The 15,316-nt window shown below is 44.5% G+C and overlaps 1 protein-coding gene across 1 annotated transcript in view; it reads left to right on the top strand.

Annotated features, from left to right (window-relative positions):
• LOC138627172 (TBC1 domain family member 12-like) overlaps window positions 1–12,644 on the top strand; it is a 15,120-nt gene extending 2,476 nt beyond the window's left edge. Inside the window, exons 2-13 of the mRNA XM_069709328.1 lie at window positions 3,266–3,401; window positions 6,077–6,258; window positions 6,444–6,526; window positions 6,747–6,864; window positions 6,986–7,092; window positions 7,388–7,471; window positions 7,562–7,656; window positions 7,751–7,822; window positions 8,049–8,177; window positions 8,584–8,693; window positions 9,099–9,357; window positions 9,436–12,644. Of these exons, the coding sequence (XP_069565429.1) occupies window positions 3,266–3,401; window positions 6,077–6,258; window positions 6,444–6,526; window positions 6,747–6,864; window positions 6,986–7,092; window positions 7,388–7,471; window positions 7,562–7,656; window positions 7,751–7,822; window positions 8,049–8,177; window positions 8,584–8,693; window positions 9,099–9,357; window positions 9,436–9,507 (1,447 nt within the window). The 3' untranslated portion in view covers window positions 9,508–12,644. The remainder of the gene's footprint in view (window positions 1–3,265; window positions 3,402–6,076; window positions 6,259–6,443; window positions 6,527–6,746; window positions 6,865–6,985; window positions 7,093–7,387; window positions 7,472–7,561; window positions 7,657–7,750; window positions 7,823–8,048; window positions 8,178–8,583; window positions 8,694–9,098; window positions 9,358–9,435) is intronic.
• Window positions 12,645–15,316: the final 2,672 nt, after the last annotated feature.

The following is a 15,316-nucleotide window of genomic DNA, read 5'->3' as shown; positions in this document are numbered from 1 at the left end:
CACACACACACACACACACACACACACACACGCACACACACTGCAGTGTTAGTTCAGAGGGGTCATAGGTCACGTTACACCTTCTGCAACACATTTTTTTACGGGGACATTTTCAAAGCTGGTAAATTTCTCACGTCGTCGGAACTCAAACTGGAGAATCTTTGATATTTTTTATGACTTAAACTAATAATTAGTCTTTAAAATTGTTGATTTTTTCCCCCGTCTGTTGGCTGATGGATTTTCCGGTGCCTGCGTCGCCGGTCGGCCTGTTGTGTGTCTGTTTTTGTGAAGAGGTGGAGACGGTGTGGGTTTGATGGTTTGGAGACGTGGCGGTAAACGAAGAGGGAACACAGAAACATACAATCCTCTCGACAGACCGGTTTGATCTCCGCTGGAGGTCCTCCACCTGTTTACATGCAGATGTTTATATCTGGTATTAAATTGTCATCAGATGCGAGTCACAACAGTTGTAGTTTAAAATGGGATCAAATAAGAGCCAATAATATTTCGAGCTCGTGAAATCAACAAAAACTTTGTTTATCTGAATGTGTAAACTTGTAATCAAAAGAAATCCTCACAAATTCAAGTCTGCAAAAAATAGACCATTTTTTACATGTGCAAAAATATTTTTCTGTTGCCGTAGAAATATTTTGTGTATTTTGTCATTTAAAATTTGTGCATATATATATAAGTCTTTGAGACGGGGACACGCGTTTTCTACTGTTGCTACAAAACACAAGCGCGACCTTTGACCCTGTTTTTACACCTGAGCTGACCAGCCAATCAGCACGTCGCCAAATTAATTAAAAACAAGTATTTCTTCTATTTCTGATGTACATAAATCAACATCAGTGGACAGATACTTCCTTACATCAATCAATCAAACCTTATTTAAATAGCACTTTTGGCACATTTTGTTGCAGTTCAAAGTGCTTTACAGATGATTGACAGGTCAATAATAAGAACGACAGCTGTAGACCGGAAAAGTACAATAAACTTGAGAACAAATTAAAAGGAAAAATACAATAGAAACTTAAAATAAGAGTATAAAAGATGCATTAAAAAGGTTAAAAGTTAGTTATTCAGAAGGTGGGATAAAAACCTGAGATAGGATCAGTAAGAGGAATTAAAAGTGAGTAAAAGTATGAAAGTGTGGAGGAAATAAAGAAAGAAAAGCAAATAGATCAAAATAAACTTTTAGGAGTAAGTATAATAAACATGAAGATGTGAATCTTTTTGTTATTCCCGGTGGAAACAGGAAGAGGTTTCTGATGCGTAACACTTTCCTTCCTTCCTCCCAACAAACACTCCTCCGGTCTGTTCTTCAGATATAGTTTGTGTTTGCGGAGGGATTAGGGAGGCCGTGTGCCTTCGTCTTCCCGGCGCTGTGGATCAGTCCTGCATGTTAATCGTGCCCCAGTTCTGGTAGAAGAGCAGTGAGCGATCCGGCGGGCCTCGGCCAGCGTGGACTCGCTGCAGCCTCTGTCCTCGGGGCTCGGCCCACATTCGGCGCTCCCTCTGCTCTCTCCTCTCCTCTCTTTTTTTTTTTTTTTTTTTAAGCCGGCGGGCCGATTCGTCTCTTTTAACCTCCGTGACGCAGCGGGACTCGCCGGCGTGAACCAGATTACGAGATCCCGGAGAGCTGTTTCAGGCAGGTTGAGTGAAATGTGGTGACGGATCTGGGATCAGGTTCTGTGGATGTCCGGATCACGGTGGTGCGGTCCTGATGCTGAGCCGTGCTCACATCAGTGATGTTCAGTGGTTCTGGTGTTGTTGGGTTCTCTGATGACCGTTATGGAGCCTCCATTTCAGATTCTGTCCGTCAGGAAGTGACCATATTTGGACAAGCTGGGGGAGGAGTTATATATATATATATATATATATATATATATATTTTCTTGTTTGATTACTGAAGCAGTAAAATCTGCTCCGACTGGCAGATGGAGGAACATTTCTGTTTGTTGAATCTGAGTCGGGCCCCCGGTTCTGGTCTGGACCCGGTTCTGGTCTGGACCCGGTCCTCGGCAGCTGGCTCGAATGTCACGGCGTCTTAAAAGGAAACACAGACAGACGGACGGACGGAGAGCTCATCATCTTTAATTATTGAAGGGAATTAATCCTCTCTAATCACCTCCGTGGTTAATTATGTACACATCCTGTCCTGTAGGTTACAGCCTAACACACACACACACACACACACACACACACACACACACACACACACACACACACACACACACACACACACACACACACACACACACACACACACACACACACACACACACGCCCTGTGTAGCCGATGTGTCCAGATGTGCTGCAGGTGTTCGGGTGTTTTCCGGCTCCTCGGGGAGGTCGAAGCTGCTTCTGATCTCAGGAACAGTTTTGATGGAAGCCGACGTGGAAAACGTTTTTGTTTTGTTTTTTGTTCTGCCGACGGATGATGAGCGCTGACGACCCGACCTGTTGCATCCAGTGCCGCTCTGCAGGCGTCCCTTCATCTTTTTTCCCGCCTCGCTGACGGTTCTCTGTAGATCGAAAGAGAAAAACAAGAAACACAACTTCCCCTTTTCTGTTCCTGCTGCTGCGTCCTTTCACTTGTTAGAAGATGGAAGCTTCTTTAGATTAATTAAAAAACAATCGCATTTTCTACTTATTCTGCCAAATGTAGAAAATATTACCATCTCATCTTCATCTCGAGGATTAAACCGACACAAAACATCCTTCTTTCACCGTAGAAACGGACTTTAATTCCTCTTTTAATTTATTAATTTGGTGTGAAATGCGACGCGTCCTTTTATTTGAAGATATGTTTTTTTTTTATTGTAAACAAAATAAATAGTTGCAAACTGTCTCCTTGAAACAGTGTTCGCTTGTAAAGCTGAAGTTGAACCTGCAGACTGTGAAGGAATAATATTTGTCGACTTCGGAGCTCGGCGTGTTCCTGACGTGTCACTTCCTGTTCTCGATTCCCTCACTTCCTCTTTCTCCTCTTTTTCCACTGAAAAACGAACACAAGAACCGCTGACGCGGCAGCTTCGACGTCGTCACCGTTTCTAACCGCTTTCCTTCTGTTTGAGGAACTGAAAAAAAACAAGGTTTTCCTGCAGTCGGGAAGATTCATGAAACGTCTTGAAATTCAGAGGAGTTATTTACAACCGGCGACGTCGCCGCATCGAATTCATCTTTCAATAAAAATTAAAAACGTCCCGCCCCGTACGACCAGATCGGAGCGGTCACGTCTTCTCCCTGTCGTCTCTTTCAGGAGCCTGTTTTCTAGGAAATCCAAAGAGCCCAAGGCGACGTCCCACAATGCAACGGGCTGGCGACTGTTTGGCAAGACGGCGGTCAGAGAGAGCGATCCGAGCCAAGAGGACGTTGCCGCGGCGACCACCGAGCAGGTGGGCTCCTCACACACACACATGTTCACGAATGTGGAGTTTTTTGTTTTTTTTTTTACAGTAAATCCAGGGTTGTTTTCTTTATTTGCATTTGTTGGCGCATTTCTGCACCCGCGGGCTCGTCGGCGCCCCCTGTTGGATCGGTGGAATAAAGCAGAAGTTCACTTTAAACCACTTGTTGTCTCTGCTGCCTCTGAAACAGCAGGTTGAGTGTTTTTTATAAACATTACAGGTCCAGATGTTGCAGATGTTGAAGTGCTGCATCTGGACTCGATATTCAGCTGGCAGCTTGTTGCGCGCGTGTGTGTAAAAAAAACCCCAAAAAACCCAATCATTGTAAAATCATTTTATATTTAAATTTAAAGTGTAGTTTTCATCTGGTGTTTTTTTTCTCAGGTGGATCATTTGACTTGATTCCAGTAAATATCACTGATGAGCATCTTTGTGTTTATTTACTTTTAATGAGATGCAGGAACGTGTGTAAAAAACATCCACTTCTAGATCTGGAGTTAATTTATCTGGTTTTAAAAGTTCTGTTTGAGTTTCTAGCTTTGATCTTTTTTGGTTTATTATGTTGATGGAAGTTTCAGTGGTTCAGATAGTAGAGCAGGTTGTTCAGTAATCGTGAGGTTTGACTGCTGCATTAGTGTTTGAATGGTTGAATGAGAAGCAGAAATTGTCCAGATTCAGGTTCAGTATGAATTTAAATGTTTTTATGCCGAAGTCACTCAAGTTTTTCCTCTGAAATTACTGATTTATTCTCTTGTTTTTCAGCTTTAATTTTTTCGTTGTGCTTAAATTAAGAATAAAAAAAATAGAATTAATCATTTATAATATTCTGTGTGTTTCTCTTCTTACTGTGCTGTGATGTAAAAAGCAGAATTTTCTACTGACTTCAAACCTTTGAACACTTCAGTTAAAAAGTAGATGGTTTGATTTTTATTATCTTCAGATTCAGTGGGTTTTTTTGTTCTCGTGTTTCGGCCGAGCTCTTTTTTTTTTTTCTACATCGAATACGGAGGCTGGAACGAGTCTGTAAAATGGATTTACTGTGTGTGTGTGTGTGTGTGTGGTCGCTAAGCAACCTCTGCACACACCGCCTGCAGCTGAGAAGGGCCAATGATTACACACACACACACACACACACACACACACACACACACACACACACACACACACACACACACACACACACACACACACACACACACACACACACACACACACACACACACACACACACACAGCAGCCTCTTTCTCTCTCGTCGGTTTTAATTCGATCAGGTTTAACGTTCACTTTGTTTCGGCCGGTGAAAAACGGTCATCTGTGTTTACGTTACCGGGAGCGGTAGCGCCTCCTACTCCGGGGCTCTGGGTGACCTCCGACCTCCGACCTCCTCCCAGCGTGGACGTTTAGCTCCGTCCGCTCACATGACGGCAGCCTCAAGTTGGATGATTCATCAGAAGAGGAGACGGCCAGATGTGGTTTGGCTTCAGCCAGTTGACACGTCAGACACAAAAACTGCTGAGGAGGAGGAGGAGGATGAGGAAGAGGAGGAAGAGGAGGAGAAAAGGGGGGAGGAGGAGGAGGAGGGCTGACTTCACATCAACTTTTCCCTTTTGACTGCAGTTTGTGCAGCTTCTCATCAGTCCATTCAAACCTGATCTCTCCCCCTCTCCCTCCTCCTCCTCCTCCTCCTCTGATGAGGTCACAGTCAGAACTGATGAAGATCCTGCAGTCCCGTCACCACCTGATTCTTTTTTTGTTTAGTTTTTTTTACTAGAAACCAAGAGACCTTTTTTGGTCGTTCCAGTTTCAGGAACTCTTTCTGCTGCAGTTTTTATATTTTAGACAAACTGAGCTTCCAACTCGGAGGCGACAGTTTGATGTTGTTTTTTCTTCATCGATCTCATCGAGCATCTTGGAGATGAACTGCTGACTGCCGGTAAAACTCGTTGGATCTGCAGCCAGCTGCTGTTCACGAGTTAAACCAGGAGATTTGAGGCTGTTAAAGCTGCACGTTACTGCTCGTGGATTTGGTTTCATCGCATCCATCCTGAGTCGGAGGGAGATCTGTCGCCCCCTGCTGGCGGCGCTCAGAAGTCCCCCACATAAAAGACGGTGTTGTCTCGTTGACCCACAGATGTCCTGCTCCTGTGAATGAGCTGCTTATTGTGCAGGCTGACCACACACACACACACACACACACACACACACACACACACACACACACACACACACACACACACACACACACACACACACACACACACACACACACACTGCACATATACAAGCTCACACGTGGACACAAACATTGACATTCATCAGGCGATATGTACACACACACACAAACACACACACTCCCTCTGTGCTGAAGCTCATGAACAATCGCTCTGTTTGTGTGTGTGTGTGTTTGTGTGTGTTTGTGTGTGTGTGTGTGTGTGTGTGTGTGTGTGTGTGTGTGTGTGTGTGTGTGTGTGTGTGTAGGCCTGTTGTGTAGCTGTAAACATTTTGAGATGTATAATATAAAATGTAAAACATAAAAAAATGGAACTTCCTCGTCCACCTTTGAGCAGCGCTTTATTAAATCCTCCTGCAGCGTTTATGAGTTTCTCTCCTGGAACCTCGGGATCCTCCGATCGCCCCGTAACGGCTCCTTTTCTTTGCTCAGTGTCTGCAGGAGGAGCAGCAGGAGCAGGAGGAGCAGCAGGAGCAGGAGGAGCAGGAGGAGCAGCAGGTGAACGACCCCGACGCGTCCCCAGATCATCAGCGCCCCCCGGCTGCAGGGAGGAGGAAGAACCTGGAGTTCGAGCCTCTGTCCACCACCGCTCTGATCCTGGAGGACCGGCCGGCGTGAGTCTCACCGAGCTGGAAGAGATCAAACAATAAACTGTTTCATGCAGAATCTTTTCTGCTTTTTCTTGGTGGGCGTTTAATCGCTCGCTGCAGCCCGGTCGAACTTCAATATTTGTGTCAGTTCAGCATCTAAAACACTCGGCAGTCACAGAAACACTTCCTGATCCCAGTCTGTCCTTCAGGAACCTGCCCGCCAAGTCCATGGAGGAGACTCAGAGACACAAACTGGAGTACGAGGAGATGGTGGCCGGAGCCAAGAGGAGAGGTACACACACACACACACACACACACACACACACACACACACACACACACACACACACACACACACACACACACACACACACACACACACACACACACACACTTTACCTCACTTGTTATTTAAAAAAACGGATATGTTCTGCTTTGAATTGACCCGTACAGCAGGAATCAAAACAAACTAAATATAAGTCAAACTGTCTCCGTCTCCGTCTCCGTCTCAGAGCTGAAAGAAGCCCAGAAGAAGAAGCGTCAGATGAAGGAGAGACACAGACAGGAGGACAGCATCTCCAACGCCATGGTGATCTGGAACAACGAGATCCTGCCACACTGGGACACCATGTACGTGTGTGTGTGTGTGTGTGTGTGTGTGTGTGTGTGTGTGTGTGTGTGTGTGTGTGTGTGTGTGTGTGTGTGTGTGTGTGGTGGGTCCACTCAGCTCACTGTGTGTGTGTGTGTTCAGGAAGGGGACGCGGCGGGTCAGGGACCTGTGGTGGCAGGGACTTCCTCCCAGCGTCAGAGGACGAGTGTGGAGCCTCGCCATCGGCAACGAGCTCAACATCACACCAGGTACACCGCAACCGGAGCCTGTTCCTTCAAACTGCACACGGTCATATGGGGCGGGGGGGCCCTCCCACCTGCACCTGTCGGGGGAGGAGCCAGCGGGTCGGGGGGGTGGACGCGGCCGTGAGGTTTAACATGCCTGGTGCATGTGCAAAGTTTCGTGATGTTTTGAGCATCCTTTGATCTTTAAAGAACAACTAGCGAGCTGCTTGGCCACGCCCACTCGTGAAAAAAACACTAAAATACGTAATATTTTTGGGGGGCTTGCTGACGCCGTCGATGTGCGTTTGTGTTCCCGCAGAGCTCTACGAGATCTTCCTGTCCAGAGCCAAAGAGAAGTGGAGGAGTTACAGCGAGACGAGTTCGGTGAACGACAGCGAGAGCGGTACGACTCGGCCGCGGTCGCCGTGACGATCGTGATTTGTTTAAACCTCGCCTGCTTTCCGAAACTCAAACCTCCACCCGTGTGTTTCAGACGGAGGAGCGTCTCTGGCCGACAGGGAGTCCAGCCTGGACCTCATCAAGCTGGACATCTCCAGAACCTTCCCCTCGCTCTTCATCTTCCAGAAGGTAGACGCGCCTGTGACGGACAGGTGGTCGTCATGGAGATCTGACGGTCCAGTCCCCCGCCCCTCTCATATCACCGTGTCCTCTCTCTCTGCAGGGTGGTCCCTACCACGACCTCCTCCACAGCGTCCTGGGAGCGTACACCTGCTACCGACCCGACATCGGCTACGTGAGTTAGATTTTTATTGACTGACAAAATGATCGCAGACTAAAATTCAGATGAAAATCAGCTCGGAGCGGTTTGGAGCAGGAAGTGACCATATTTGGACGAACTGGAGGGGGGGGGGGGTGCAGCAGTTAAACATACTAAGTCCCACTTGCTGTAACCTGACTGCACCACAGGCCTGTCAATCAAATCCTGTTGTGACGCGTCCTCCGTGTTCGTGGTGCTGCAGGTTCAGGGGATGTCCTTCATCGCCGCCGTGCTCATCCTCAACCTGGAGGAGGCCGAGGCCTTCATCACCTTCGCCAACCTGCTCAACAAACCCTGTCAGATGGCCTTCTTCAGAGTCGACCACGAGCTGGTGAGCACACGGACTCACTACCCATGATGCTCAGCGGGTTTTAAGAAAGGCTCTAAAGCAGCAACCTCAAGGTCACTCATTTCGTGACCCGGTCGTGTTTAAGCCGCTCGTCTTCTTTCTTTTTTTAAAGAACTAAAAAAAACCTCCATAAAATCTGATCCTGATTCTGTTTACAAATGAAACGACTCGGCTTATGTAACGATAACTGGGAGAAAACAGCTCCGGCACCTCACTGTGTCGGGGGAATACCTGTCTTTCAAAATAAAAGCACGCAAATTCTGTCGACTTCAAAATAAGAGCACACGTTTTTTATGAATTGTATTGCTTTGATTAATTATTATGAATTATTACGAGCTCTCTGATGTTTCAGAGCTCAGCCTGACCTCCTTCTGTGTTTTTATGTCAGATGTTGAAGTATTTCGCCGCCTTTGAGATTTTCTTCGAGGAGAACCTGCCTCGTCTCTTCAGCCACTTCCAGACCAACAGTTTGACCCCTGACCTCTACCTGATCGACTGGTGAGCGCTTCAAAGACGATCAGTAAACGATGATGACCGCGTACATTTATTACACTTTAGATCCGCACATGCAGAAATCTGACTGGAGTCACATTTCCAACCTCACAGCCACCAGAGTCCATTTAAAAAAACGGTCATTTTACCGTGTAGGACAGGAGACTTGTTATTTCTCATGCAAGTAAAAAAACGAAGTTTTGAGAGTAAATTTCTCGCACTGCAATCAAAAAAATCCAGTTTGTGAGTAAATGATATTTAAACGGAGAACAAAATTACAAGTTATTATAAATAATAAGCTTTCTTTTACAGTTTTGTTAGTTTTGGTTACAAAATTAAGAATTTAGCTTTTTTTGGCTGTTTTTTTTATTCTAACATTTTCTACTCCAATTAAAACCCGCGTCCCTCCAGGATCTTCACCCTGTACAGTAAGTCCCTCCCTCTGGACGTGGCGTGCCGCGTGTGGGACGTCTTCTGCCGGGACGGCGAGGAGTCTCTCTTCCGGACGGGTCTCGGCATCCTGCGTCTGTTCGAGGACGTCCTGCTGCAGATGGACTTCATCCACATCGCTCAGTTCCTCACGCGCCTGCCGGACGACCTGCCGTCTCACACGCTCTTCAACGCCATGGCCAACACGCACATGATCAGCAGGAACCGCCGCTGGGCTCAGGTCAGAGGTCGCGGGCTCGTCTTTAAATCTTTTTTTGTTTTCGTTTCGTCAACGTTCCTCCTCTGATTTTCCTCGCAGGTGTTTTCTGCGTTGATGAAGGACGGAAACAAGGAGACGGACAAAAACGCCAGCCCGGCTCTGAGAAGCTAACACTCGCTAACCCCGACGCTGACGCCACACGTTCCTCGAAACTAACCCGAAGGTCGAAGGTCGAAGGTCGAAGGTCGAAGCGCCCGACGCCGGCCGCGGGAGCTCGAAGCTACGTAGCGCCGAAGCTAACCTCGCTGCGGAGCTTCAGGTGGAGACGAGCCGAGCGGCCCGTCGGTCCCGGAGGAGCCCGAGCGGTTGGTGAATCTTCAGCAGCCTTTGTCAGTATTTCACAGACAGATTGTGTTTTTGTTTGTTTTGTTTTTTTACCGGCTTCGTAAAGCTGGCAAACAAAAAACGGACTCGAGCGACTCTGAAAGACTCGAACTGTTGGTGCTAACTAATTTTCTAAAAGGCTTCGTGGTTGAGTTATTGATCCGCGTGGGTCTTCGGGGGTTTTTCATTCCACAAATGTTCCTCATTTTGCTGCTTTAGTTCAGTTTGAAGCTCCGGATCGCCATGACGACGCCGACGTGCCGGACGGAGCTCCGACTGTAAACCTTAAAAAAAAAGAAATCACCGAGGGAAGTTTGGCTGGAGACTAATCCTACAAAACAAAACGCAGAACTTCCTCTAACCGTTACAAAGGAATGAAATGATTCACATCTCGTGTTCAATAATTCAACATTTAATTATGTTATAATGATCCAGAAATGATGAAATCCAATAATCTTTGAATCAGCGTTTCCAGATTTCCTCTCAGAGCACTTTACACTCGGTGAAGTCGAACTGAACCAGCGACTCGTCTTCAGCGTGAAGAAGAAACTTTTAAGCAACAAGCAGAATAAGACGTAATAATAAAAAGCGCCTTGGCTCCTCAGCTTCTGGTAGTTTCAGGCTGGTTTTAGTCTTCAGATTATTTTATAGCTTCAGCAGCAGATGTAAACCTTTCTAGTAACGACCGTAAACGCGTCATCATCACTTTGATTTCAACAAATCCTCCAGAAAATCGTTCTGAAAGCGTTTCTGTGACGAGTTGATCAACAGGAAAATTAATCAGCAACTATTTTAAATCACTTTGAAAGCAGAAAACAAACATTCAGGATTTTTCTTCAAAGTTTAGATGTCGGTCGACATTTTCTGACATTTTACTGACTCAACCATTAAAACAAAGTCCTGCTTCATCAGAGTAAAACCGAATAAAAGTTGAATATTCTGACATCAAACACTTAAATAGAAAAAAAAATGCAAAACTTAAAAACTGAATAATTTAATCATTTTTGCTTAAAATCGATGAACTGATCATCAGAATAGTTGCAGATTAATTGTTTTTGGAGATCAACAGTAATTCAGATCAATTAATAATAATGAAATAATTAAAATTCAGATTAAAGTGAGGATTTGTTGTCCAGCTGCAGGAATTCATTAATTCATCAATTCATCGATTCATCGATTCATCGTCTCCCCGACAGACGTGATCGTGAAACTCTTTAATCTGGATTTTAAGCCGACAGGTCGTCGCCTTCCAGGGCTTTACTTTCCTTTACACTCCTCTGATTCTCACACACACACACACACACACACACACACACACACACACACACACACACACACACACACACACACACACACACACACACACACACACACACACACACACACTACTGAGGGCGAACGCAGCTTCTGTTGGTTGTTGAAGCAGGAAACTCACTGGAGATGATGAAGGTGATGAAGATGAGGAGGCAGGAGAGGTTTAGAGGAGAGGCAATCACAATTATAATAAACAAACGCACATTATTGTTGTTGTTGTTTTTCCTGTTTCTTATCACTACAACTTCTTTAGTCTTCAATTACAAACTAATTTAAAGTAAAAACAACACTGAGAGCAGCGAGCGTTCACCAGTGGGCGGAGCTTATGTCACTATAAATTGCCCTCCAGACTTCTTCTTCTTTTCCAGTGAGTTTTTTCTGTTGAATCGCTCCATTAATAAGTTGTTTTGCACATCAGCCAATCAGAAGTCAGCGTGCACGTTTCCACGTTTCTGTGCTTTTTTTTTGTGTGCTTTTTTTTGTGTTCAAAGAAAAACTCCTGAAAATCATCTGTTACACTAATTTAACTTTTCTCAGCTGTTTTAGGAGCTGAACTGAGGAAGTGCTGTTTTTGGATTTCAAAATAAAACTTTAGTTTTGAAGAAACACTTGACAGTAAAATTTAATTTTTCTTTTTAAAAACACAAAATCGGTCACAAACAGCACTTATTGTTTCCTTTATTTTCACTGACTTTTGAAAAGTGATGATTTGTATTTGTTGGCACTAATTTTGAAACTTGATAACTAAATGAAGACTTTGAGAACAGCTGCAGACTCGTCTCTTAATAATAATGAATCACAGCAGCTCAGACTAATGAAGGCTTCTTAATTAACTCCTGAAGGTGAGAACAGTTTTCCCTTTAACGAGCAGCTTTCTCCTCCATTTAATGTTTTTATTTCATTTTATGTTCCTGTCTGGATGTTTGTATGAAAACGCTGCTCGTTCAACACGATGATTTAAAATCGACTCTGAAAACGTCGAGAACATCTTCTGTCGTATTTTTAAAAAGCGACTTGAATCGTCTGTTTTGGACCAAAGTCCAGCTTAAAAATTGCCCGTTTTCCCGACACGGATCATTTGTAGATTAGATGCGTTTCTTCGTGTGAAACTGCTTCTGCTGCGAGATTAAAATTCTGAAAGTGTCACAGAAATAACGAGAAACTGTCACATTATACATTAAATACAGAAAGTAAATTATGAATTAAATATTTAAAGAAATTCATTGGTTTTCTTCTCAGACGTGCTCCCGTCTCTGACACTCCTCTGTGTGGACACTTTAAGTGCAATACACTCTCGGTTTGGGCCGTTCAGTACCCAGAATCCTTTGCAGGTCGTTTCCCCTCGTCGCTCCTGATGAATCCTCGGAGGGAGGACGAGCTTCGAACGTTTCCTCCCCAACAAGTTTTTATCATAACTACGCTGAATTTTATACTTTCATTGTGAATTCATTTAAGCTTCTGTGTGTTTTATTTTCGTTTCCTTGTCAGATTTCAATGTACAGTTTTTTTCATAATGCCTTACAGGTGCTGTAAATAAACTGTAAAAATGTTCTTTCTTTTCATATAATGGCCACTAGTTAAATGTGTAAATAAATATCTCAGCAAACCGAGTGGCGTCCTGTGAATTTATCCTCCGAGGTGCACTTAAAGGTCTTTTCAGGACGGTTTGAAACGCAGCGCCACAGAAGTGAGATTTAAAGATGTATTTCATGTCCTGTATGAAAAAGCTATAGTCTGGCTTTTTTACGATATTTCTGACGGCATGCTTTAAGTATGACTTCCGTTCATTTTATGGCCACCAGCTCAATAGTGCAGTGGTCAGTGTTGCCGTCTCACAGTCTAAAGGTCCTGGGTTCGATCCCCATCTGGGACCTTCTATGTAGCGTTTCCATGTTCCTGCATAAGTAATAACCTAAAAGTAAAGTTGCTTTGAACCCAGAAGCTCCTGATTGTAATATGACAACACCATTTTATTGCACGTTTGTCTGACTTATAATACTTATATGACTTTTAAACATGTTATATATATATAACATAGTGCAGTGGTTGGCACTGTTGCCTTCCAGTCAGAAGGTTCCAGGTTCGAGACTCGCTCTGGAAAGGATGACATTAACATCTGAGATGAAAAGCCACGTCAAGGACAAGAATCAAACCTGGAACCTTCTGACTGGGAGGCAGCATCACGAACCACTGCACCACCATCCTTCCTTCCATAAAGTGTTTAAAAGTCATATAAATTATAAAAGTCAGACAAGAATGCAATAAGCGCAGCACATTGGTTCAGTTCCAAGCCAGCGTTGTCATCCAACAATCAGGAGGTTCTGGGTTCAATCAGGGGATTGGAACTTAGTGTGGAGGATTGCATGTTCTTGCTTGTAGTGTGACTGTCACATTTATGACTACATGCATGATGTTTGTTTTACATTATGGACTACATGATAACATGCGTAACTTAGTCGTCCAAAGATTTACTTTAACTTATTACTTATGCAGGAACATGCAAATTCCACTTAGAAAGTCCCGGGCGGGTATCGAACCCAGGACCTTTAGACTGAGAGACGACAACGCTGACAACTGCACGGCTGGCTTCAATAACATGAATGGAAGTCACACTATAGCATGTCATCAGAAATAGTACAAACAAGTCATACTTCCTTAATGTCGTCTAAAATATGATTAAAAAAAAGTCACACTATAGCATGTCGTCCGAAATATGATAAAAAAGTATGTTTAAATAAGATGGAAATATAACTTACATTTATCCTCCTCCTTCGAACAGCGTCATGTGTTTGTACAACACCGTGTCACGGTTCAGTTCTGACCACTAGATGGCGCCTCAGCACCAGTTTTATTCTCCTCACTTTGCTGCCTCAGTTAATTTAATTTGTGACTGGATGGAAAAAAGAATTATGAATTTATCTTTTATATAATTGAACTGGCTTACCTCTATTATTGGGGTTAAAATGAGGTGTTTAGATGTTGTTGTGCAGCACGGGAGCAGATACTCTACTGCACAGACAACCCAGTATGAGTTTGAACTTTTTAAGAAAAGAACAAATTATAGAAAAGTGCACATTTAGTGTTTGTAGAAACATTTATAAAATAGATTTTCTTGGTAACTTTTTGATCTAAGCTGGAAAAAACCAGTCAGAATAACTTCAAATTCAGACTTGTTGTTACCTTTCCAACCTCCTGGTTTGTGTCGGTCTGATTTGAACGGGGTGAGGATGAACTCGGTGCAGATAAGCGGCGCTCGGGGATCTCAGGTATTTCCGAGGCCTGCGGTGGAAACGGGGCGAAGCTGCGAGGGCCTCTCGCAGCATCACAGCGAAGGGGAAGAATCAATCTGTGGAGGTATTTGGCAGCAGTCTGGGGGCTTTCCTGTTGGGGGGGGGGATACCACAGCGGGAGGCAGGGAGGCCGAGGTCAGGGCAGGGGAGGGGAGGGGAGGGGAGGGGAGGAGGGTTTAAAGAGCAGAACAAAAACCATCAGCAGCAATACAGAATATATCTGAAAAAAAAGAAAAAAAGAAGAAGAAAATATCTGATCAATCATTTTGTAAGAATGGAAGAAGAAATAAATGTATAAATAGATCAATGAAATCTGTAACGGTTTTCCTTTTCAGCTCTGAAGAAGCTGAAATAGTAAGTGTGGAATAAAGTCACTGATTTCTCTGCAAACTGCAAGTTAGTTTGATTGAGTTCAGTTGGCGAACGCGTTGAATCATTTCAAACACAAAACTAAATAAAATGATGTCAATTTCTTGAAATGAAGTCTTTTTAAAAGTTAGCAGTCTTTCACATCCAAAACCTGCAAGACAGAAACTTGGTCTTTGCTCTGAAGTGTCTGGAAGTCTCTATTATTGCAGTAAAGTTTGAAGCGATACGAAGTAACATTCGTAGAGGCAACAGCGGCCTCTGTGGCCACAGCTGGTCATTACAGAGTTACGGTCCATTAAATTCTCCTATGAAGCGGGTAGCGACAGCTTTCAGAGCCCCTGAAGGTTCTCCTGCACTCACAGAACTCAGGTTACGTACATAACCTACAATCTTCTGCTTTTATTAAGAAAGCAAAGTCAGGGCGAAGACAGACCGGGGCTTCAGTTCCCTGTCGGCCATCTTGGATGGAAACGCAACACGATAAGAAGACCGGAGACGTCTCCGGTCACCTGCAGCCGCCGCCGGACTCAACGAGCTGCTGCCGGTTCACCGGAACATCCACGTTCAGGGTTCAGAGAGGGAATGAAAAGAGCTCCAGGCCTCCTTCAACAAGTCACTGGACC

Source organism: Brachyistius frenatus, unplaced genomic scaffold, assembly GCF_029030835.1.
Source record: "Brachyistius frenatus isolate BFR_SWC_R1_liver_20210118 unplaced genomic scaffold, ASM2903083v1 Contig_82, whole genome shotgun sequence".
NCBI lineage: Eukaryota > Metazoa > Chordata > Actinopteri > Embiotocidae > Brachyistius > Brachyistius frenatus.
Note: the sequence above shows the minus strand (reverse complement) of the source record. Positions and strands in the feature narration are given on the sequence as shown.